Genomic DNA, 26,502 nt, shown 5'->3' on the forward strand with positions numbered 1-26,502 from the left:
ACTGTTCTTATTTACCTTTTTGTTGTAAGTGTCGTCTGATGATTATTTGACTGCAATGAGAATCCGTAACCGCCTTAATTTGACTAGAAGAAAGTCCTCTGTCATACATAACAACCCGTCTGATTCTCTTACTCAATGCAGGAGAATTTTTTTTTTTTGGTGGGGGGGGGGGGCTACCAAAAGATTTTGCTTTTCCATAATTCTCACTGTTCTTTAGAAGTTGAAAATAACAGTTTACTGCGATTTACCTTAGCTGCTATTGCTCGCTGTGACAAAACTTGCTTATGAAATTCTAGAATTCGAGCTCAACTTCAGTTAGTTTTCTTGTTTTAGGCATGGTAGCACCTTTACACAGTGATTGTTAATCTCTAATTGAACTAAAAATATTAGAATTACTATAAATCTAACAATTTATTCCCTTGGTCTTATAATTTTGATCATGTGTAAAAAGCCTAATTTGATAAAAATGCAAATTTTTAAATAAAATTTTTGGAATGTATTATATATATCATATATATATATATCATATGTCGTATATATTATATATATCATATATTATATGTATATTATATATATATATATATATATATAATATACATGATATATATTATACTAGCAAAGATACCCGTGCTTCGCACGGAGCTTTGTTGCGCACTCGGGTACCAAAATCTGTGGGCACCTTTCCAGTAAGTTGATGTTGTAAGAGCAAAGATTGCATAAGGTGATTAACATTTTAACTACCTCTTGTAGTGACTGAAATTCAATCAGGAACTTCACAAAACATTTTCATCAAAAAGGAAGGTTACTTGATGTTACATAGTAAATTTTTCATTGAAGTCATTTTCAACTCTTGCTTAAATTTTATCTTGCACATTCAATACTAAAAACTTACCACAATCAGATCATGTCAGTTTTTCCTCATATCCATTTCTCGAACTTTTCACTAAAGAGCCTTAGGGTAAACTACATTTCTGCTGCTTTGATTTGGAGCCAGAATGTAGAGTTTTTCTGAACTTCCTGTCCGGCTGATGGAGACGTAGAACATACCGTGACTGAAGCAGTCTGATGTCAAGTCTACGCCAATGGTGTTAAATGTCTGACCTTGACTTTTGTTTATGCTCATTGCAAAACACACCTTCACAGGAAATTGGAGTCTCCGGAATTTAAATGGAAGTACTGAGTCTGATGGAACTAAGGGGATCCTTGGCAGTAGAACGGTTTCGCCTTTGTAGGGACCACAGGAAATGGTGGCCTCAAGTACATTGGTGTGCAATCTGGTGATAACACATCTGGTTCCGTTTGTTGTTTTTGGCGGTTCCAAGGATCGAAGAATCATGATTGGCGATCCAATTTTGAGATTTAAAATGTGTGGAGGCATTCCAGATATCTCCAAAGAGTTTAAAAACTCCACAGGGTAGTGAACAGCTTCATATTCATTAGTAGCTGAATCAACTGACTTGTATTGCTTTGTGTCTCCTGGAAATTCATCCATTATTGAATTGTTCAAATGATTCACATTGCTGTTTAATGGCGAAATAATAGCCCTCTCAGCAAGCCAATCCGGTGATTTTCCATTGTTTTGCAGGTCTGGGTACACTTTGTCTTTCAGTTGCTTCTGATTACCGACACATTTACCAAGCGCAGTTGGAATCTTAATTGTGTCAGGTGAAGAAGTGATAGGAAACTGACCATTACCGATTTGGAGAAGCAATTTTGAGAAGTCTGCTGCAGCTGTGTTATCAGAGATATAGGCTCTCATATTAGTAGTCAGTCTCTTCACTATAACGTGCCTCCAGAGATAGGATTGTTTCAAACTTGCATTGACAATGTTAGCCCTTGTGCCATTTTTAACCACTGGGAGGATTTGACGGAAATCACCGCAAAATAAGGTTGGAATGCCACCCATGGGATTCTTGTTTCCTGTGATGTCTTGCAGTGTTCGGTCAATTGCTTCATAAGCACTCTTGTGCGTCATTGGGGCTTCATCTACAATGATTGCAGAGGTGTCTCTAATTACATTTGCCAAGGCTGAGTTACCAGTAATTTTGCAAACTGGCTGATCCATTCGATGAGTATCCAAGGGTACTTTAAAAGTGCTGTGAAGAGTGCGGCCACCTTGTAGTAGAGTAGCAGCAATGCCACTGAATGCTTTTGCAAGCACAATCTTTCTCATGGATCTAATCTTTGCAAGGATCAAATTGATTACAAAAGTCTTGCCCGTACCACCTGGAGCATCAAGAAACATCATGTTTTTGTTCATTTCACCTTGTACTTCCAACATTGCCATGAATGAATTGTAAACTTCTCTTTGAGAATCGGTCAGTTTTTCTTGCATATTTTCTGCTTGTAGGGAAGTTCTTCAAGATTATAAGTAACTTCACGTTGATACTCTCTCGCGAGTCTTTCATCTCTCCCTTGCATTGGTGCAGGTAATCCATAGCTTGCCAATGGTTGACCGCACATAAGGAGAACTTTTTCTTCAATTAGACAAAGAGTTTTATTGTAGATGTCCTCATTAAAATCTGCTTCTGGATTGTTAACTTCTTGCCTGTATCTGTGAAGAATGTCTTCAGATATTACATCACGAAAAGCCATCCAGATCTCAAGAGGATTTCTTGGCTCACAGGCTGTTAAAATTATCACAAATAGGCTTCGCAAATTTGAAGGTGATTGAGTGGCACTTGCCTCTCCTACTGCTTGATGCAAGTGATGGTCATTTTCTAGAAGGCCTCGAGCAAGGCACGCTGCTCTGTATGTTTCAAACACCTGACCATTGTATGCTCGCAAATTTTGAAATGAAGTTGGACCAGCAACCTCATTGAGCAACAGGCGTAAGAAATAACACTCCCCTGCTTTTGGACTAATCGTGTAGATTCTCCCAATGCATGGTGCCTTCCATACATCATCATTTTCAGTACCTTCAACTTGTACCCCACGCATTCTTCTCATCCATTTCTTTGTCGATTTGTTCCAAGTGTAAAACTCAGGGACTTCTACGTATTTGAGACCCCTTGCAAAGTCATCCTTATGGCAGAGTTGAAAAAATGCTGTCAAAGTTGTGGCAGGCGGTGGACCTTGGGCTCGTTCCAGAGCAGTATCAGCTGAGAACATGACACGCTGCCCATTTTCAAGATGAACAGAAAGTTGTACAATTGGGGGGAAATGTTCATGGATGGGATGTTCCAATATCCTCCAGGCTGCCTCTGAACTGCCGACAGACCTTGCATTCTGGAACTGCTGGATCTCATCCACAATGTGACTTTGTACTTGGCCTTGTTGGTTAGCTGCTCCATCAGTTCTTTGTAGTTCAAACACTGCTTGATCACATCCTTTATTCACGTATTTGAGGACATATTTGATGCTTTGGATCGAGCTGCAAATTTCTACGTTAATGTGAGCGTTGAACTGCTGAAGGAGGACCTTGTTGTACGGAACAATCCACTGGTTTGTTATTTCTTGATTAACATACCGACCATTTCTCTTCATCCTTATTGTACCAGTCTGGCCTCCATCTTCTGGTTTTCTTCGCCTGTACTTGGGGTAAGAGTCTTGGCCTTGCTCGGTACACTGAAGAAATTCTTTTGGGTATTTTTTGGAACATTTGTTGTCAATCATACATGGACAATTTGGATTAAATGGTCCACAAGGTCCATGCACCATATGTGCCATCACTTTAGCATGAAGATCAGGATCTTCCTCTTTGTCAGGGATCTCTGCAGATATGCAGAGATCCATTTTTTCTGGTAGAAGTTTGTCCTCTGGGGCCTGCCAGGTGAGGATGTGTGCATGCGGCAGTCCTCTTTTTTGATATTCAATACTGTACAGGAAAGCCCTCAACCTGCCAAATCCTCCCTTTTTAATAAATTCAAGTAACTTTTTTAGCTTCTGCCTGAAAACCCTGGCAACAATATCTGGACGATCCTGAGGGTCTTGCCCTTGAAGACAATTTTCTGTAATTTCTGTCCACTTTGGATTTGTTGTGAACGTGATGAAGAGGTCGGCTCGGCCCATTCGCCGAACATATGCCATGGCATCACTTTGACGCTCAAACATGTATCGAGGGCCTCCTGTATAAGTTGCCGGAAGTACAACTCGTTGACCAAACTGTTCTGGATTCCCATCCTCCCTAAGAATTGAATCTCTCAAGTTGCTATAATTGTCAGCTCTCAGGGTCTGTTTCTCACGCCTCAGGAACTGTAAACATTCTGTTTCAATCTTGCAGTACACATCCACCAGCCATTGTTGAAATAGCCTTCGGTACCAGAGAAAATAGTTTCCAGGCCGAGTCATTAAATGGTACGAATAAAATTGCTGTTGGGTAACTTTTCGCCCATTGGATGCCTTCATGTAGATGTTGTAAGATGGAGAACCATAGGGGTACATTAACGGGTACATTAAAGTATCATAGAGGGGATGTAGTTCGGAGATCCATTTTAATGTATCATTTCTAAAACGCAAGACAATATCCCGGTTAGCTGTTGGTTCATTCTCCATTAATATTCCAATCTCATACGTTGTTGTTGGAGCATTGAATCGCCGTGGATGCTCTTCTTGCGGCCTTTGGTCTTCCCTTATGACAACTTTATGTTCTACCAAGTGTTCTTCTTCAATCCTCTCCTTTGTTGTTTTCAGCTGACAAATAAAGCTGTTGTTCTCATGTAAAAATTCAGTCAGACTTTGGAGAATGTCTCTATTGAGTCTACTGTCACGTCCCCGATTATGTAGTTCCTCTTCCAGACTATCCAAGAAGTAGACTTGAATAAACTTTGCTGTTTCATCTTCAGGTGGTAAAAGACTCCCAATCTGGTGGCAAACCTGGCCTCGAATTCTAAAAGAAGGATTCCACCCATGTACTGCCGCAATTTTGTGACCAAATGATGTCATTGCAAAACAATTGTTATAACTGCGTAGATTTTGCAGAAAATCTTTAGAGATGGGACCATTGCCGGAGAGCAAATCTTGAAGCAACTGAGGCAGTGGTGGAAAGCTATCAAGCACAACTTTGCCAGAAGAACAACAACCAGGGGTTTCTCCTTTAAATTTTACAGCTGAGCAATGTTGACATACTTTGTCCATTTTTCCTATATCAGCTGTAGTGAGAGAGTCATTTTTGTTGTAGAGCAATCCTTTTCTATTGCAGTGTTCTATTTCATGGTGTCTCAAAGCAGTCATTCGTTGTCTAGCTGCCTCGTTTTCTGTCAATTGCTGGGGCAAAGTCATACTCTCTCTCCATGCAGCCTCTCGTTGTTGCCCTTGGTATAGGCGAAAGCTTCGTTGGGTTTCCGATTCATTCTGATGTCGTTGAGCCACTCTCAACTCACCTTGTGTACGTTTACTTACCTCATATAATTCATTCGATCGTAGTATTGCTTCTCTTTCCAGTGCATATCTTTGCCTTTCTTGAATTTTATCGTGATGAATTTAACCGCCTTACAGCATGTCTAGTTCTGTCAGCTTCACGTTGGGTTTCTCTTTCCAAATCTGACAGTCTTGCTCTCCTTTCTCTTTGACGTATCCTGTTAAGTTCTAGACGTCTTTCTCTATCTGAATTGTTTTCATTGGAGCGAATTGCAGCAACTCTTAGTCTATTAGCTTCCAATCTTTCCATTCTTTCTTCCTCACTTTCGTTTCTACTTCGTTTGGGTGGCATAATTTCGGTTTTAAACGGAATTGTTTAACGATATTAATGATTGTAAATTAATTAAGCGTAAAGGAAATGTATACTAACTGAAATGGACGGACTATAAATAATATTTCTGAATAGTACAATTATAAACAATTATATTGTACCTATTTACTATGCCTCCCCACGGGACAGAGTTAGACACCAGGGTCGTTTTTTAACGTGGAGAAAAGGTACAAAAATAAAAATTGTCTCAGTCGTGAAGGATTTCTCCTCCACCGAAAGAGAACAAGAAAATGAAGTGCAGCATCTGAAGAACAGATGGTATTTATTTGCTCCCCCACTGAGCAAATTAGGCACAAGGCCGTTTTTAATGTGAGGTAAAAACCAGCTCCCCTAAAAGTAGGCAAAAAGGGGGCACTCTGGTTACCAAAAATAATAATTGTCCCAGTATAGAGGGTTTCCCCTCCATTGACTGGTACAAATTATCTTCAGTGCAGCATCTGAAGAACAGATGGTATTTATTTGCTCCCCCACTGAGCAAATTAGGCACAAGGCCGATTTTTAATGTGAGGAGTGAAGGGAGGGGGAAGGGGACCAGCTCCCGAGAGGTGGGAAATGGGAGCTGGTTAAAGGTCAGGCATGTGGGGCTGCCCCCACATCTGGTCTTTGCCAGTCATAGCTAGTCCTAGCTAGTCAAAGCTTGCAGCATCTGCCGGAACAGATGGTATTTATTTGCTCCCCCACAGAGCAAATTAGGCACAAGGCCGTTTTTAATGTGAGGTAAAAACCAGCTCCCCTAAAAGTAGGCAAAAAGGGGGCACTCTGGTTACCAAAAATAATAATTGTCCCAGTATAGAGGGTTTCCCCTCCATTGACTGGTACAAATTATCTTAAGTGCAGCATCTGCCGGAACAGATGGTATTTATTTGCTCCCCCACCGAGCAAATTAGGCACAAGGCCGATTTTTAATGTGAGGAGTGAAGGGAGGGGGAAGGGAAAAAGGGGACCAGCTCCCGAGAGGTGGGAAATGGGAGCTGGTTAATGGTCAGGCATGTGGGGTTGCCCCCACATCCGGTCTTTGCTAGTCATAGCTAGTCATAGCTTGCAGTATCTGCCGGAACAGATACTACACTTTGATCTTGACCAAAAGGAATGAATAAAAGCGACCTACGTGTGACTCATTACTTCCGGGTGTAAACGTCACAGTCTAAAAGTAATAATTAAAAAAAAAGTAAATGTAAAATAAATGTAATACCAACTTAGGTTAACTAAGTAAACAGTACAATTAAAACAGTTCTATTAAAACAAATAATTACTAAGATCTAGGTAATTGTTAGTCTCATTGTTATGGTTTTAAAGAAAAAAATGTGTAAAAAAAAGTTCTGCTTTTGTGAGTACGTGTATTTCTTTTAAATTACATAACCTTTTTATTTTATTATTTATATCTCTTTTAAATTTATATATTTTGTTAGTAAACTGGAAGAAATTCAGTTGAATAAAACCTTGTTCGTGTTCTTTACGTTAAACTCATATTTTTATAAAAGGTTCATCCGGTTTAAAGAAAGCACTAAGTTTAAATAAGACTGGAAATAACTAATTCAATATATAAATAGAAAAATGAAATAAATATAAGCTTTAAGTCTTAAGATAGTAATAATCAAAATGTAATAAATTATTTGTAGTTCAAATCTATGATAAACAGGCTTTCGAAATAGGCTCGACCAGAAAGATTAAATTGGAACGAAATTATAATCTCTGTGCCATTTTCAAAACAACCCCACAAAAGTAACGATATCCTGCAGTTGGTTAAATGACAATGTTGGTTGTAAGAAAAATGTAAAAGAAAATGCGCTTATCTGTTTATTTTGACCTGTTTTATTTAATTAAAAAAAAATTGGCTATAACTGGAAGAGAGCGTTATGTTTTGGGGGTTGTTTAAAAAATAGAATGGAAATAAAGTTAGTTCCGTTTTAATTGTGTTTAATTGCGGCAAGCGCTAACAAAATCGAAAAATCACTGTTTACATTCGAAATGTTAACTTTTATAGGTTTACAGGTTTGCTGACAAGGCTGGGGGTGTTTAATACAATTATTTTACTAAATTGATTTTTTTCATTTAAAAATAAAATTATTTATTTTTTAATAAAGTTTTATTTTAAAATATTTGTTTTTGTTTATTTATATAAAATTACGATAGTTGAATTGTATTCTTTCAATTATATTGGCAAGTAAAATATAAAAGATTAAAACGGAACGAAATTGAAATTTCCATTACATTTTCAATACAATCCCAAAACATAAAGCTTTGCTCGCCAATGAATTGTTTTGATAATATACGTAAAGTGAAATAAATCGAATATAAAATTAAATGAAAATATATTAAATAATTAAATGTTAAATAGATTTTGTAAATAGTACAGTTGAAATGATTAGAATATTTCCAATATGTAATAAGGTCGAGGTAATTAGTTAAAGAGATTTAATATAATGTGATATGCAAATGAGCATAAGTCATTCGATATGGGGGTGGTTTGTAGACTAGTATATAAAGAAATTAGGCATAGATTCTTATGTCTCCTATAACAGAAACATCCTAAAATGGGTTCTAATGTTTCTCTACCAGGAGAGATCTACCCTCTTACCTCCTTTATATTTCGTTGATGATGTACACACAGACAAAAACACACGAACCCTATTACTTTATAATAATATAGATATATATATATATATATATATATATATATATATATATATATATTATATATATATATATATATATTCATGACTCATGAGTACTTGAATTAAAATTCCGTGAGAATTTATTTTAGTGAGTACTAAGTATGATAGTAATGAAGAGGTTTATTGTTTAAAAAATTGTGCCTATACAGATAGGGACACAGATGAATACTGCAGTTCCAAATAAATTCACAAACAAACTCTTAGATATATTTATATATAAGGAAAAAATAAATATCTACACTAAAAATTGAAACAAATTATAAAGTAGAATTTTAATTAAATAGATACATCAGTTTTATTGTATTTTTCTGCCCCGTCATTAACAAGAGCGGAAATCCCGTAAAGCAAGGGGAGATAAGTCATTGTGTTATTTTACTAATAATAATAAATAGCAGATGGGCAAAATACTAAACTGATTTTCATCTTTAAAATTTTACTCGATATTTTTTTCCTAATTTTTAGTGAAGATACTGATTTTCGCATGAAACGTAAATATATGAAAGAGTTTTTACTTGGAATGCGATTTTCATTCATGCCGCATACCGCAGAAGTAACTCAAAAAAATTTTTTTTTTCATTTTTTGTAAAATATTACATTGTCAACCAATTTTTTTTTCTTTTCTCTCTTTTTCAAACCTCCAGAGTTTGTTAGCGAACGTGTCCAAGTCCTCGAAAGGTATTTTAGGGCGTCTTGGCATCTTCACTGTGACATCATTCCACGCTCTGGTCTGTGCACGTTCTCCACCAACCATGTCCGCCATGCAAGGGAAAACACTCCCTGCCAAGAAGTCTAACTCTGCAGTTTCTAGGAGTAGTGAACCGCAGGGTGGCACACTTGGTCGACATCCAAATCAATCTGCAATGCAAGCTCCACTTGGCCCAAGTGGGCATAGTGAGTAAGTACAAAAACGCACTTTTCATTTCTCATATTTTTCTTAAGTTTTATTAAAACTTATTGCTATGATTATCATTATATTGTTATTACTTGTATCAAACAGAAGGTATTTCTATAAGACACTTTCATTTTCACGACTCTAGATTTTATCTGAAGTTTCACGAGATATATATATATATATATATATATATATATATATATATATATATATATATATATATCACGATTAGATCACTGTCTGTCTGGCGTAAATGAACACTTAAAATTAAAATGTTTAAAATTCAACGTTATTTCAAGCGGTTAATGGTAGCCGAATGGATTAGGTCTCCGCTAATCGAGCCAGAGATGTCACGTGATACGGGGTTCGAATCGTTCGACTGGTAGTAATCGTGACACCCTGCACTGAAGATTCCCGAAAGGATGAAACACTAGTGTCTGTAGGTATTTAATTATTATAGTAAAAAATAATTATATATATATATATATATATATATATATATATATGGGACCTGTGGGAATTCCATAGCGGACTCTTTCATATGTAATATACTGATGTTGACATTCTATGAACGTTCAGCATAAATGGAGACGTCCTGATATTATTGTAGCTCTTTTGTTAAAACTGCAAAAGTATTTATTTAATTTAGCAGGGACGCCCTTTTAGCATAGCCCTGTTGTAAAATACACTTAAATATGATATTTTAATTCTTGCAGAATGCAGATTTCATATATACTATCATAGAGTCAATTTTCTATTGATTCTTATATATTATTATAAAGTTGTGATTTCAAAAATACAAAAAAAAATGTATCTATATGACTTGGGTGCATCAACTTGAATCGAAACCGAAACCAAAACTTATAGATTACTTGAGTGTCATCAACTATAACAAAAACCGAAACCAAAATTTATAAAGAATTCTTGGTAAAATTATTTTGTTTTACAAAATTAGAAGGTCATAACAATTAAACAACAGTCACTCGGAAGAAAAAAGATGTAAGCGTGACACACAAAAGAACATACACGTTATTGCATATATATATATATATATATATATATATATATATATATATATATATTATATATTTATTCACAAAGGAGTCACCACTTATCAAGGCCTGGAAGCCACTTGAGGATAAGGGTTAATGAGTATACGGTAGTCAATAGGACAATATTATAGTAATCGTTAGTAGTGGAAATTTGTTAAATTGGATTACTTAAGGGGAGGGTTCATCAAAAACTTGTTTACGTTGGACTTGAAGGCTACCATATTGTAGTCAGCTTGAAAGCAAGTAAACGGAAGAGAGTTTCATAGGCGTGCAGTTCTAAGAAAGAAGCTTTGTTCATGGAATCTACGTTTAGGTTTAGGCATAGATAAAGAGTGGGGTAAATTATTGATAGTGGTTTTAGCTAGACGGGTGTTTTTCGTGAAAGTTTGGCGACCATAGATTGGAGCTCAGATGAGCACTTGCCATGAAAATAACGATAGAGCAGAGACAAGCTCGCAAAGTTTCTTTTATGGGAAAGAAGTTGCAGGGAAGAGAAAAGGACATTCCCTACTAGGCTACAAAGTCTGTTTTGAACTCTGCCAAGGCAGGATAAGAGTTTCCAGCATCTCCAGCCCAAATGTGGCAACAGTACTTCATCCTAGGAGATATAAAGATATATATATATATATATATATATATATATATTAAATTAAAAGACTTCCCCTGATAACAACCGTAGGCTATGGATGCCTGATTAAATGTTTTTAAGTTGAAACAGTAGTTCCATTGTTGTGATCAATGATAATTTTGTTGTTTACCTAAATTGAATAATATATATATATATATATATATATATATATATATATATATATATATATATATATATATATATACATTCACGATGGTCATTCCTAACATATAGCCTCCTGTTTTTAACTCAAAACATTGAAGAGTTATGAAGACAGGAGTAGTACCATTAAAACGAGCAACTTTTTGCACTCCAGAATTTATTTTTCAACATTGTTACCACCATTCTCATTACACTTTTGCCAGTGATGAATGATACTTGTGCATAGGTGTCTAGAGAACATTTTCTTATATGACAGTTGTTTCAAAAATAAAGCTGCTTACTTTATACTAAAAATGTTAACTAGTATTAAGACAGGGGTGGTACTATTAAAGCGTGCAACCTTTTGTGCTCCAGAATTTATTTTTCTACATTGTAACCACATTCTCAATACATTTTTGCCAGGAATTTAATGACACATCTTTGCTTCTGATGCACACACATGACAGGGATTCATTTCTTAGAGTCCCACACTGTCAATATTTGCAACAGAGAGATGAAGTTGTCAAGTCATGAATGCATACACCTAACATTGATGTTTTTTGTTTTTCTACTTCCTTTTGCAAAACTTAATTATGTTCTGCAAAAACAAAAACAACAGCCCACCTTTTCCTCCTTTTCCTTCTCCTCATTTCTCCTTTCTCTTTCTATCTCCCCCACCTCCTGACTGGTTTCCCATTTAAAATGTACCAAACATTAATACTGTAACCCTTTTCCTTCTCCTATTGCAAAACTCATTCATGTTCTGCAGGGCAGGGAACAAAAACAATAAAATCCACTATAAAACAACCAAACCAAATGCTACAAACTAATAATTGAAGATACAAAAAGCTTGAAGAATAAAAACCTACAAAATAACAGGATGTAACATGAATACTATTTCCAAAATAACTGGATTCGCCATTAAATAACCTGAAAAAGGTTGATATGCCACAAAACAAAACAACCAAACCAAACCAAACCAAACCATAAGTTCAGTCATCATAACAATGCAATTTGCAATCCTCTCTGATCTATTCGAATGAAAAAAAAAAAAAATAGGCAATCTTACTTTTGGAACGCCCCTCGTATTTTATTTAAAATAATTTCGTTTTCTTTATGTAGAAATATTTTATCTTTCTAGAAGATAGAAATATTTAAAAATAATTTTTGTAAAATTATGCTTTAAAAGGTGTGACGTTGTAGGCTAATAATAATCAAAACAGACACAATGGTATAATTAATGAAAGTATGTTACAAAGAAGTACACGTCATGATTCTGGGACCATAACTGCCACAAATTGCAGTATTTACTTCCTCTCAACCACAGGAAGATGTGACAAAAAGTCAGAAGGTGCACAGAGTCAAGCTAGTGTCTCTAAAGAAGAAGCAATTTGACCTTTTAAAAATTGCTCGGACAGCCTCCCCCCTATTTGGCATTTCTCAGTCAGGATGCCTCAGGCAGTAACCAATTAAATAACTCCACTCCATAGGCAAGAGGAAAGATCTCGGTGGGTAGAATACTTAGAATAATTTTCTCTGCCTGACAAATAAAACTCCACCGAAATGACCAAGTTTCTGCCAGACTGTTGAGATTAGAATCTCAATTGGCATATTTTGACTTGATGCCAAATAAATGGCGGAAATCAGTATCCAATATGTGTGGATATAATTGTATTTATTGTCGCTTGGTAAGTCCATTTATTCTTAAGATGGGTAGAACAGCTGACCTCATAAAAAAGGTAAGCATCTTTCAAATTGATGCAGATTACCAAAGGCTATTGAGAAGAGTATTCTATGTTGAAGATGTGTTTATTTTGTTTGCCATAGAATTAAACTACATTTGGATTATTGGAACTACTATTCTTATCCTAGTTGTTATTTTCACAACGTTTCGGTCGATGTGACCTCCGACTTTCTTCAGGTGCATCTTCCTGTCAAACTTGGGAAGAGTTGCACCTCAAGAAGATTGGAGGTTACATCGGCTGAAACGTTGTGAAAATAAAGTCAAGATGAGAATAATAAATATTTTAAAAAATATAATGTAAAAAAATAATGTAAATTATCGATCTCTGTCTGAAAAAATTCGAACCATGATATATACTGTTTTGATGGTGATTTCAATGTATAAAAGAAAATAATCCTCATTAAGTAGCTTCATGCCAAACTAAGCAAAGTAAATAACTTCATCAATGTCAACTGTTCATGATTTTAACCCTAATCCTCGAGTGGCTTTTGGCTTCAGTAAGTGGTGACTCATTAATTAAATATATTTGTTTCAGGTAGGAAGATATCCAAAAATTTAAAATAATTGAATTTCAACAAGGGTCGTTGATAGTGCTCAATCAAAGAGAGCAAATTATATTTTCTTTTTTATTCTTTATGTAAATACAGTCATATCTTGCTACGATGTGCAGACCGTTTCAATCGTATTAGATATCATCAGGCAAGAAAAATTAAAATGCAAAAATTAAAAAAGGTTCCAGATCTTTTCAAATTTTGAGGAGAGAGAAATTGCCACCGATAAAACATCAATTAATATTGCTGGTTGGCTCTTCCTCATCTCAGACATAAAGTAATCAGGTGAATTTAGCATTTGATGACCTCAAAATCATCAATTTCAGATTCCCTAACCCTCTTTATCAGTTTTCCTATAATGGTCTTTGGCTCTCCATTCTATAATAGTCACAAGACTAGAGAAATCGGCTTAAAACTAACAAACATAGGACTAAATGAAACTTTGATTAAAAGAGTTTCTTTTCTGGAGCTACTAGTGGAACAAAACACTATGAGACTGTTACCCAACTGACTACAACATTGTGGTTTTCAAGTTCAATATGAACAAATTTTTGTTAAGTTATCCTTTTAAATAAGGGGATTCTGTCAAAGCCAAACTTTCACCATCATTACCGATCATCACAGTGCTGTCTCACCACCAACCAGACACTTATTAACCCTTATCCTTGAGTGATCTTTGGGCCTTGATAAGTGGTGACTAAGTAAAAAAAAGAACTTATAATGTGTCATATATAAGTGAGAAACACAGGCACATATACAGACACGCTTGAAATCGTATAATTCCAGCATCATTACCAATCATCATGGTGTTGTCTCACTGCCAGCCTGACACCGATTAACCTTTATCCTTGAGTGTCCGTTGGGCCTTGATAAGTGGTGACTCTTATTAAAAGAAAAAGTCATGTGTGAGTTTGATGGAAGTGTTTCTATGGAACGAACTGGATTTGAACTTGCACATTCAGCTTTTCAATCATTATCATTAACCACTTACTAGAGTTTTTGTTATCTGGATAAATGCGGAGTCATTATTATAAAAAACATTTTTTAAATATGTATTACTTGAGTATCATATCCAATTAATGAAGATGTTAATTAGATTTTGCAAATCAAACAAAATATAACTATATATACTAGCGGGGCCTATGGAAATTCCACAGTGGACTCTTTCATATGTAATATATTGATGTTGGCATTCTGTGGATATTCAGCATAAATAGAGACACCCTGACATTATTGTAGCTCTTTTGTTAAAACTGCAAAAGTATTTATCTTAGTAGGGACGCCCGGCATAGCCCTGTTGTAAAATACGCTTAAATATATTTTAATTTATGCAGATTTCATATATATTATTAAAGAGTCAATTTTCTATCGATTATTATATATTATTATGTGATTTTAAAAATATATATATATATATATATATATATATATATATATATATATATATATATATATATATATATATATATATCCATATGACTTGGTGCATCAGCTTGAAATGAAACCAAAACTCATGGAGAAAAATATATATATATAAGAAAAAATAAATTAAAACTGTAAATTAAAATTTACAATCAAATTTATTATTCGACAGAATACTCCTGCAAACTATTATTCTGTGGAGTTTCATAGAATGCTGTTCTTGTTATTCTTCTCATCAGAGGACAGAGATAAATTAGCAAATTATAATTGTAGCTAGGCTATAATTTGCTAGTCGAGACATTAGATGAAACTACAATTTATGATAGTCATGAATTACAAAATGTTCGTGTCTGTTAAGAAATGTGTGAAGAAATATGAAAAAAATGTGGGGAAAAAGAAACACACCGGGAATAACATTCCTGCTTATTTGAAGACTCTTTCAATGGTAATCCGAAAAGCGAAAAGGATTTTTTAAAAAAGGAATCCAACAGTCAGAATTTAAAATCCAGTGGGTAATATAATCCTGTAGGAAAAAGTGATAAAAATCAACTCAAATTGATAGAAATTGTTCATTCAATCAGTATAATCCAAATATAATAAGGTTGATCTTCAGTTGAATAGAAAAGAGAAATATAGAGATTGAAAAACCAACAGGTCAGCCTCAATCGTTGGTTAAGAAATATATGAGGCGTCCAAACTTAATATTTAAATTTAGGTCAGCCTAAAACATTTGCACGCGAGCTGTGATCGACGTCTGCGAACGAAAGCGGACCAGACAGTAAGGTTCAACGATTGTTAAGTTTTACTTGTTCTCAATGCTAACAATTAAAAGGGGAAGGGGGTAAAATTTAAAATATTTTAACTGTGGCATAATCTTACTTTTCTCTGGTTATTTTCTTGGCCTTCGGGACAAGATCACAGTGTAGTATCTGTTCTTCAGATGCTCCACTTCAATTTCTTGTTCTCTGTCAGTGGAGGAGAAATCCTTCACGACTGAGACACTTTTAATTTTTGTTCCTTTTCTCCACGTTAAAAAACGACCCTGGTGTAACCCTGTCCCGAGGGGAGGCATTGTAAATAGGAACTGTGGCATAATCTTAGCTTATGGATAATTATCCGGCTGTCAAACGATGACACGATAAAAACAACAACAATAATAAAAATGAAATTGATAATAATAATAATAATGATAATAAATTTTATGATAATACTAATGTTAATCATAATAAATAATAACGGTAATAATAACAGTGGAGATAATAAAGTTTTTTGGTTGGTTGTTTTTGTTTTACGGCATATCAACCCTTTCCAGGTTATTTAATGCCGAATCCAATAATTTTGAAGAAAAATTTTTTAATAGAATATATTTGTTGTTTTCAAATCGGTTTCTATTCAACCCATAGTTGGAATCCTAGTAGGTACTCCCACTCCGAGTCAGAGTGGACCTGAGAGCAATGGCAATTAAAGGGTGGCTCCACACTCCCCAAAGCCCACAAGCTGGGGCCTCACCAAGGTCATATCCAGGACCAGAGATAATAAAGATAACAATAGAGATAATAATGATAATAATAATGACAATAATAATGACAATAATAATGATAATAAAAGGAAGATTAATAACAATGATAATAATTATAATAATAATGATATATTAATAATAATAGCAACAGTAATAGTAATTATGATATTAATATTAACAATAACAATAAAACATAATAATATTTTTAATAATAATAATGATTATGATCCTAATAACGACACGACAATGATGATTATAAAATAATAATAACAAGAATAGATGATAATATAATGATGATGATAATAACAGTAATAATAATTAAAATAATAACAGGGTTAAAGTAAGTATTGTAAGTAAAAATGCGTATGAAAAGGAAATATTGAGATCATATAGTTAATTATGCTATATACTAAAATTAAAAATAAAATTGGAGTGCCATTTTCATCGATAAGATTAAGTAAAAAGGATAACAGACAATAGTGCTATTAATTATTTCCTTAATACTAAAGAAAAAAAAGTATAAGACTTGTAATAAGGATAAAGTAAAAAAAAAAAAACCTTTATTAGGTATTTTAATTTTAAGCAGGTGGGGGGCTAAGTAATTTAAAAATTGCAATATTTTTATTTGTCTTATGTTTGCAGTGGAAAATCAGCTCACTTTTTGTATTGATTACATTCTTGCATTAAGGAGATATTATCCTAACTGCCTCAGATAAGCAGAGGTCACAATATTTAGAGCCAGGGGTGTATGATTCGGATTTACATAGAATATCCCAATTAATTGAGAAACGAATATTTTTAGATTCAAGTTTTTTTTATAAGAGTACCTAAAGAAGTTCCCTGGCTACTATTTGGGTTTGTATAATTAAATGATGATGTGTGGTTAGAGATTCTCAGTTATATTAAAGTGGAAGTGGATCCAATGTATGTGTATGTTTTGGTGCAGTGTGGTTACTGCTACTGGTATTCATTATTACATTATTGTTATGGTTAGGGTAGGAACTGGGTGAATTGTTAGGGATATTGCTGTTGATAGGGTTTCCAATATTATTGTCATGGGAGTAGTCTGGCAAAGGTTTATCTCTATTAACATTGTTAGTGTTTTTATTTAGTAAGTTATTGATAGAGAGGGATGTTTTAATTTAATTATGATATGATTGTCCGGGGAGTGGCAGTTGAAAAATATTAGTAGTGTTGGTTTGAAAGGATTTAGATGGTATCTCGATTACAGTACACTAATAGATGCCGTTCTTATGGATACAGTTATTGTCAAGAGAGCATTCATTATTTCTCTGGTAATTACATTTGGTTTTCTTGGCTAAGGGAAAAGGGATTGCCTGGGCATCTTTAATTTTCTTGCTATTAGATTCTATAATTGTTTGGACTAAATTAGGCATTGTTGCGGCGGATGATATCTTGATAGAATTTTTGTTAAGCAAAGTTATTATATATATATATATATATATATATATATATATATATATATATATAAACTTGAGTTGCTTCAGCTATAACCGAAACCAAAACTTATGCAGAATCCTTAGTGAAATCATTTATGAAAAAATTTGATGACTTGAGAGCCATCAGCTATAATCGAAACCGAAACCAAAATTTATGAAGAATTCTTGGTAAAATTATTTATTACAAAAAATGGAAGGTCATACCAATTAAACGACAGTCACTCGGAAGAAAAAAGATGTAAGCAGGAAACAAAATAACACACACATTATTGTATTAAAATATAGATGTGTGTATGTTTATATATTTCTATATATAGGACACGCTTGAAGTCGCATAATTCCAGCATCATTATCAATCTTCACGGTGTGGTCTCACTGCTCAACTGATACTGATTAACTCTTATTCTCGATTCAAGTGGTTTGGGGGGCTTAAAAAAATCAGCATATCTTTAAGAATTGACTAACAACCATACAGCATCATTGCTATGCAAATTAGTGTCTTAGTTGCTTAGCAACAATGCCAGTTATTGAGACAACAACCAATTATTAGCATGAAAGAAGCACAGCTTTTCACACACCATATCACAGCAGTTAAGAGTTTGTACTCTGCGGCTCTTCTATAATTCTATAAGTAATTACAGATCTAAAAAGTTAGTATCATTTAGTTGATAAGAACGTTAGTGAAGGGTTTATAATGTATGTTAATGTCTATAACATATTTCCTCTCTTCAATTAACTAGTTAGCCTTTGTAAAATTACCGATGACCTATCACATCTGCTTAAAACATTAACCTAATTGATAACTCAAATTTATACATGAGAAAAACAGATGTTTGCTTTGTTCGATTGGGAGGAATAAAAAATTCACAAAAGTTACCTTTAAAATCCCTTGCGTCACCATATTTGGTTCAACATCCATTTTATATGTTGGTATGCGTTAGACGGCTTCAACAAATTGGTTTTTAAAGTAACCTATCTCTGACCAGGCCCTTATTTATCCCTCTTCTCTTAGGTTCATTGTTTTCATTTTCTCTCATATTTTCATTGGCTTTTTTTTTTCCGTTGGATAGTTTTGACCTTGAAATAATATTTTTAGCTCCTTTCATAAAGATGCCCCATACCTTGTCAGGAGCGATTTCCATAAAAAAAATAAATAGAAAAACTTCATAAAGAAGAAAGGTGATGACAATAACGATTAAATTAATCCAATATTTGTTTTTATCAATCATTTTGAGCCTTAAAAAAGGACAAAAGTCATTACAACCTGATATTTTTTTTTTTTATGGAAATCGGTCCAGATAAGGCAGGCAGCCATTTGATGTAAAGAACTAAAAAACAGAACAAATACTACTTCAAGGTAAAAAAAGTAGCCAATACTAAGTATTAGATGGATAAATTCTAATATAGAAAACAACAATTATTCCCTCTTTGTCAGAAAGATTGCTCATGAAATGTGTGAACTAAAAGACAAAACTAAGGGAAGCGAAAGTTAGGAGACTGCTAATAGTAAACCAAAAGCTCATTTTCTCCTCTTGTATCTTGTGTGATCAAATACTTTCACAGAGGTTGCTCTCCATAAGGAGAAAGAAATATTAATACTTAGAACCGCTACAAATATATATACTGCGATTCTGGTCTTTAAAACTGACTAAATTTAGTGGTGTCATCATTAGAAAAATGCAAAGTCACTAAATCACGGCGTGAGTTCATTGTGAGGAAAATAAAAAGTATAAATATTTTTTTTCTATTAAATATTATTATATAAGGAATCTTTTTTTAGTTAAAATCTTTTAAAAATACGCATTTTGTATTGAGAAATACGCACTTTAAATTTGTAAACATTATTTAAAATCATTCAATATAGCTCAAATGAGACATTTACATATTAAGAATGCATATTTCTCAATACAAAATGAGTATTTTTCAGAAGATTTTAACTGGAAATGATTCCTCGTATAATAACATTTAACAACAACATATGTTTTTTTACTTCCTACACAGATTATTTTTTTGCAATAAACTCACAATGATTTAATGATTTTATTCAGAAATATTTCATTTTTTAATGATTTTTTTTTTTTGTGGTTTTACGACATATCTAATCTTTTGGAGTCGATAATTGCTTCTTAAACTAAAAATATTCAAGTGTTCTAATTATAATTAAAAAAGTAACAAATTATTACAAAAAAATAATTAAGCTGCATTAAAAATTAATTACAATATGCAATGAATAACGAAAAATACAAATAAACTGAAAGGGGTCACTACGGAAAAACACAGACATGGGTTGGAAAGGTCAATTTTATTGAAACAAAACAGAATATCTTCTATATATATAAAAGCGAAAATGTATCTATGTATGTGTGTTCGCTTTTTTCTGTATGTCTACAAAAGGCTTTTTTCAGAGAAGCGGTCGGTCGGTTCACAACTTTTTAAAACTTTTTATATCGCATATAAATCGTAATATCTCACAGTTAACAACGAAGCTCGCCTGTCTATTTAATTTGCTCGATTTCGGGAGGATAAATATTCAACAATTGTCGCTCGCCGCATGTGGGTTAGTCTTTTTCCTATAACATCTCTTGGGAAAATAAAAATCCCGCAGTCAAACTTGACCTCATTAAGTCATTAAAACGGGCACCTGCCAAATCCAAGTAATTAAATAAATTCAAACGTGTTTCCGTTAGCATCTCGCGGTAGGACAATAGTTAATGTCGCACTTTTTTTTTCACACTTTAATTTACAACTTTGCCTCAAGGGTGCGGGTTCGATCCTCATACTTACCTACCAAAACATTTTTTACCCCCCCCCCCAACCCCGGAGTTTCCACACACACCTCCAAACACCCGGGCAACGCCAGGTACCCCTCGCTAGTCTATAAATATAAAAGTGAAAATGTGTGTATGTATGTATGTTCGCTTTTTGTGTATCTCCGAGAAAGGCTTTTTTCCAAGAAGCGATCGGTCGACTCACTTCTTCTTAAAACTTTTTATGTCATGTCTAAATGATAATATCTAAGAGTTAATAATGGGAGTCGCCTGTCTATTTAATTTGCTCGACTTTGAAAAGATAAATATTCAACATTTTTTGATCGCCAAATGTGCATTAAGCTTTTTTGTATAATAAAAGCGAAACTAATTCTTGTGACATTTTTCCGGAAACGTCCGAAAGCAATCAGCTTTGATCAATATGGAGTTTCTCCTTATATCAGACAATTGCTATTTAATTTGGGCAATCCCCTTTTTATGGGGAGCTGGTTTTCCCTACAACATCTTGGGGAAACAAAAAAAAAATCCTGCCCTGCAGTAAATAAAATACTGCCCCGCAGTCAAAGTTGACTTCATTCAGTATGGACACCTGCCAAGTTTTAATACTTAAATAAATTCAAACATGTCTCTGTTACTATTTCGTCGTGGCCCAGTGGTTAACATTGCACTTTTTTTTTCACACTTTAATTTCCAACTTTGACTCAAGGGTTCGGGTTCGATCCTTCATACTTACCTACAAAAACTTTTTTATACCCCCCTCCCCGACACAAACACCCAGGTGTTTTGATTTACCCAAAACCACACACACTTCCAAACACCCGGGCAACGCCGTTTACCCTCCCCCCTAGTATATACTAAGAGCAACACTCAACAGTCGTAGCATGTACCGCCAAGATGGTGTACTATGATGTACACAGACCACCACCAGAGTTGTACTTTTCCGTCTATTTATAGTTTGGAAGAGTTCATTTCGTGTGCATGGGTGAGTCCCCACAACATAAACAAAAGTTCTTTTGTTTTTTTATTTTTTTTTATTTTAAAAAGATGAGTAAAAACACATAAATGGTTTTGCTCTATTTCTTCCCAACAGGAAACATTCGCACAAAGAGTTAGACAGAGAATATCGAGATGATCGGCAAACACCAGACAGCCTGCCGCCGAATCGGACAGATACTCCAGATAGTGGAACCAGAGAAGGTCTATCTAAGATCTCTTTACCGCATAACCAGGTAGCCTTTTCCTTGGACTCTCGTTTCCTTCCTTTTATTTATTTTTTAATGTTTTCCGTCATTCAAATGTTTTTATTTGCAAATAATCATTACGTTTTGGCCAATCTCTTTGTTTTGCTCTCACAAAATTTTATGGCGTTTAAAGCTTCACCGATTTCTGTTTTTAATTACTGTCATCTTTTTGTGGTTGATTTTTATAATGCTACCCAAACAATAAAATTAAATTAAAAGCCCCATAAACATCATTAAAATAAAAATCATTAGCATTTAACAGATACCATTCTTATTTTTAAGTTTCTTTTTTTTTTTCTTTTTACGTCAATGTTGGGTAGTGCTTTTATCTAACATGTACCTTCTAGAGCTATCAAGCAGAAATTTTAGAAATACTCAGATATTAAAACAAAGATGCTAAATATAATTTTTTTCATATCAGGGTCACCAATGTTGATGGCAGAAATTTTTAAAAGTATTCAGATATAAAAAAAAAAAATGCTAAATATAATTTTTGGCAAATCGAGGTCACCAGTGTTAAGTAATGAATTTAAAGTCCTGATAGCAGAAATTTTAGAAGTTCTAATATATAATAAAATGATGCTAAATATCATTTTTTTTTTTTTTTTGCACCTCGGAGTTACCAATTTCGTGTAATAAATTTACTTCCAAACTCCTGAGCAAAAGTATTGGACAAATTGTTATAACTGTTGATAAACACCAAAAGATCAAACACACCATTATAGTTTTTTTTTTAAATTCTTTTTCATGAGTCCATGTCTGTTTGTATGCCCTGTTATAAGTAAAACAATGACAAAACAAGTACCCACAAATTAGCCATTTTCTGGATCAGTGTTGCTCTAGATGAATAATAGTCAAAATTTAGAAAAAAAATGTATTATTTAACCTTAAACTGGCACAGATTTTCTCAGAGGGAAGTGGTCGGTTTTCCAGCCAGATTATGTACCAACGAAAGGGAAATAACTTATTTTTTTTAATCAAGGAGTTACTTTCCTTACCCTAATTCATTTCTTAATGGATCTATGAAAACGAGTTTCCTGTGTGTGTATGTGGGTGTGTATCTCCAGAGAGAGGCATGGGCTAGACAGAGAAGAAAGCAGGTGTGAGGAGAAGGAGGGGGAAACAAACCGGATTAGAGGGAAAGAGATAAAAGTTTTAATAGAAATATGCTACATCTTTGATCTGAGCAATGCTGGGTAACTCTGCTTGTTTAATATAAAATAAACCACCAAATGCCTTGCTAAATAAAAACAGGAATAGTTAAAAGAAAGAAAGAAAAAGGTAGCACGGTAGGGAGAGGTAGGAATTGCTAGTAACGTTTTTATTACATAATGGTTGTGAATGGAATGAAAGGTTTGCGTCAATTTGAGCTATGGAACCCTGTTTAGCTGCGATTCAGAGAAACAAAAAACTGCATGAATATTGTACCAATTGATGAGATCGCTCCAAGGTTAGATACTGCAACAAGGGATTTATTGATTAACTCGAAAGTAATGAGAGAACGGTTCAAAATTATCCAATTTTCTTTCCTAGTTAACCTCATTAACTGCATCTGCGTATGTGTTGCTGCTGGCTGCAAGGTAGCAAACGATTTCAACAATCTTGAAAACGTAATGTTTTTATATAGATTCAAATAAATCATTCTCTAATCTCTGGGAAGGGAAGGGGGTATTTAGTTCTCTCCCACTGCAAGAACTGTGACACCAGGATCAGAAAGTGGGATTGAAAAGTCAGCGCTCCCCCAGGAAGGGCACTCTGACCTGCAAAAAGCCTTGTTCAGATTCCCCGGTAAGCGATTAGAAATAAACTAACACATTCTCCACAAGCGATTAGAAATAAACTAACACCTTCTCGAATAGAGAAGGTAAAGGCCGGGGAGGGGGGGGGGTCATCTTGGAGCATCACATTAACCAGCATTTCATGGAATGGTTTAATCGCTGTTGATTTTTGGAGCAGAAGATAAAATCCCTATCCGAGTGTTATAATTTACAAGTACATTTTTATTTCTTCTCGTGTTAGTCGTCAACCAATTTATTTTAAATAAAGAAAAAGATCGAACTTTATACACAATTAAAAACAAAAATACTCTTATTAATGAAAATATTCAGGTAATCAGTGTAAAGAAACATTGATGATACTCCTGTCGAATTAGACGTATGAGGTTCACCACAACAACTAAGTTGTTCGGAAATCCATATAGATGATGTGTTTATAGTGGCGAAGGTTTTGTACGACTGCTAATCTCAGTCGATACCAAAAAAAACAGAGCTGACAGTAAGCCTAAGGTTTTGCGTTATAGTTTTCCTTCTCTTTTGTTTTAATTTTTTTATCACTTTGTTTTTGCTGCGGATGCGGCATTCTACCGGATGCCAAACATTCTCCCATTAGTTTAGTTACTCTAACCGAGAAATCTTTTCAAGATTCTAACCGTCCCTTTAAGTGCTATTGTTTGTATTTCTCTTGCACTTGGTTCACCGGGTATATTCGCAGATAGATTTTTAAATTCTTTTTCATTAGCCCGGTTGCTCCTATAATGACTGGTATGACTGATATCTTCCTATGGTTCCAGTTTCTTTTCGTGTCGTACATAAGTCCTTGGTATTTTGTTATTTTCTCCCTCTCTGCTTTGTTAAGGCCAGCATCATTAGGGACGCTTACTTCAACTAGGGTTGCCACTTTCTCCTTCTTGTCTTATATCACTATGTCAGGCTTAATAGACCCGTAAGGGTGCATTTCTCCCAGTAGATTAAACACACCTCCAGATACCAACCTGGAAATTTCTTCAGACCAGCGTGATACATACAGCACCTAGCATTCCTGAATGGTCACTCATCTGGTACTGGCCAAGCTTATCGTTGCTTAACTTTGGTGATCTGTTGAGAATCAGTGTGTCAACATGACTATGCTGTATATATACATTGCCAATAATGTATTAAACTACTTCCACCGTTATTTTCTATAAGCTCATTTGTACACATGGTAGGAGGAAGGAAGAATAGAGAGTAGTAAAATGAATGGAGTTATGCAAATAATAGAGAGAACCTCCTATGACATCACAATGTATTCCGAAATACTTTGCCTTTTTCAAAACCTGGGCATGTTGAAACAGGGGGTGTTCTCTATCTGTGGATTCTGCGACACTGTACATCGGTACATGAATGTTTTAGAGGGTGGAAGGAAGAGCGAAGGATGAATATTAAAAGTTTGCTATTATGAATTCCAATGTGTAGGAAGATTCCTGTATAGAATTTTCAAATTTGGAGGGGAAAAAAATCCAAATTCCTTTCAAACACATTTTCTGAAATTCCTATCTGACATTTTTATCTTTGTTTTCGATTTCTCATCTAGTAATGTACTTCCTATTCTGTCAAAAATTCCACAATCTTGAAAATTTTCCTTACAAAACAAAAAGGTCTCTTCTGTTACTTTATGGTTTAATAACAAAAAAAAAAAAAAACAGACACGTTCCCTACTGTTTGAGCTATTGACAAATAGATAAGAAAGATTAAAAATTAAACCATTTCTAGCTATGAATGAATTTGCACATGCGCAAAAGTAATAGAAATAGTCGGCAAGTTGAAATGAACATTGCCGACATATTTTTTTATGCATTATTTATCTGTTCAAACAAAGATTTTATTCATTATAAACCATCCTTGGTGTTTGATTATTATTTCCTGTTAATTTCAGTGTTATGTGAGCAGTAGTTTAAGAGTTTATCGGTTAAATATTTACAGACACACACGCATAAATCTACTATTTTATTTATATAGATTTACCTGCTGCCTGACGTTAAGGCTATAAAAAAAGGTCAGACTTATTCTGACGTGTAGCCATTACTGAAAGCGATATCGTGTTCAGATTATGTAAATGATTATGTATAGAAAATTGCCTCAGTCTGAAAGCATAATATTACCTAAAAAGTGCACAGACTTATAGGCAGACTCACATATTTAGACTTATAGGCAGACTCACTTATTTAGACTTATAGGCAGACTCACATATTTAGACATAGGCAGACTCACATATTTACAGTGCATGTCAAATTATTAACGAGATAACATTTTTTTACCAGTTTCAAAAACTTACCGGCAGTTTTGTTTCAAAAGCTTCAAAACCGTTGGCAATGCTGAATTGTACGTACTGTGAAATTTTCATACTGTTCCGCGCAATGTAAACAACTTGCCATCGTAATTGAGGAATCCACGGTATTTAAGGTGTGTCAAATTATTAACAAGACAGTTTGTTTCGCCAATAAAATGGGTCGTAAAGGTGGTTTGAGTAGTTCTGAAAAGAGTACTATTACAGAACAGCTAGCAAAAGGTAAAATAACCCTCGAAATATCGAAAATGATAGGAAGGTAACACCAAACTGTGAAGAACTTTGTCAAGTACCCTACAAAGGTATGTAAGAGAGCTGATAAAGGTAAATCTAGAGTTGTTTCACGCTGTTCTCTACTTCAAATTAATCGTGAAGTCGAGAAGTCTTTGACCAAACTGGATTGAAGAATGTCTCAAAAACTACTCGATATCGCCTTCTGAAAAAGGTGGCAAAGTCTGCTAAGCCTGTGACAAAGCCTTCATTAAAGCAACATCACATACAAAACCAATTGAAATGGGCAGAGGACAACATGAAAACCGATTTTTCCAAAATTTTGTTCACGGATGAAGTGCATGTCACTCCTGATGGCTGAAGCAAGGGATGGGTCCTAGATGAACGA

At 34.4% G+C, this 26,502-nt stretch overlaps 1 protein-coding gene across 16 annotated transcripts in view; it reads left to right on the forward strand.

The window, feature by feature from the left end:
- Positions 1-26,502, forward strand: part of LOC145303663 (protein still life, isoforms C/SIF type 2-like) — a 1,026,311-nt gene that overhangs the window by 855,568 nt on the left and 144,241 nt on the right. For all 16 annotated transcript variants that reach the window (XM_080145246.1, XM_080145250.1, XM_080145247.1 and 13 more), the window contains 2 exons: positions 9,006-9,259; positions 21,632-21,770. In XM_080145246.1, coding sequence (XP_080001372.1) covers positions 9,006-9,259; positions 21,632-21,770 — 393 coding nt within the window. The remainder of the gene's footprint in view (positions 1-9,005; positions 9,260-21,631; positions 21,771-26,502) is intronic.

This window comes from Euprymna scolopes, chromosome 19, assembly GCF_053919585.1.
Source record: "Euprymna scolopes isolate OS-2025 chromosome 19, ASM5391958v1, whole genome shotgun sequence".
Taxonomy (NCBI): Eukaryota; Metazoa; Mollusca; class Cephalopoda; order Sepiida; family Sepiolidae; genus Euprymna; species Euprymna scolopes.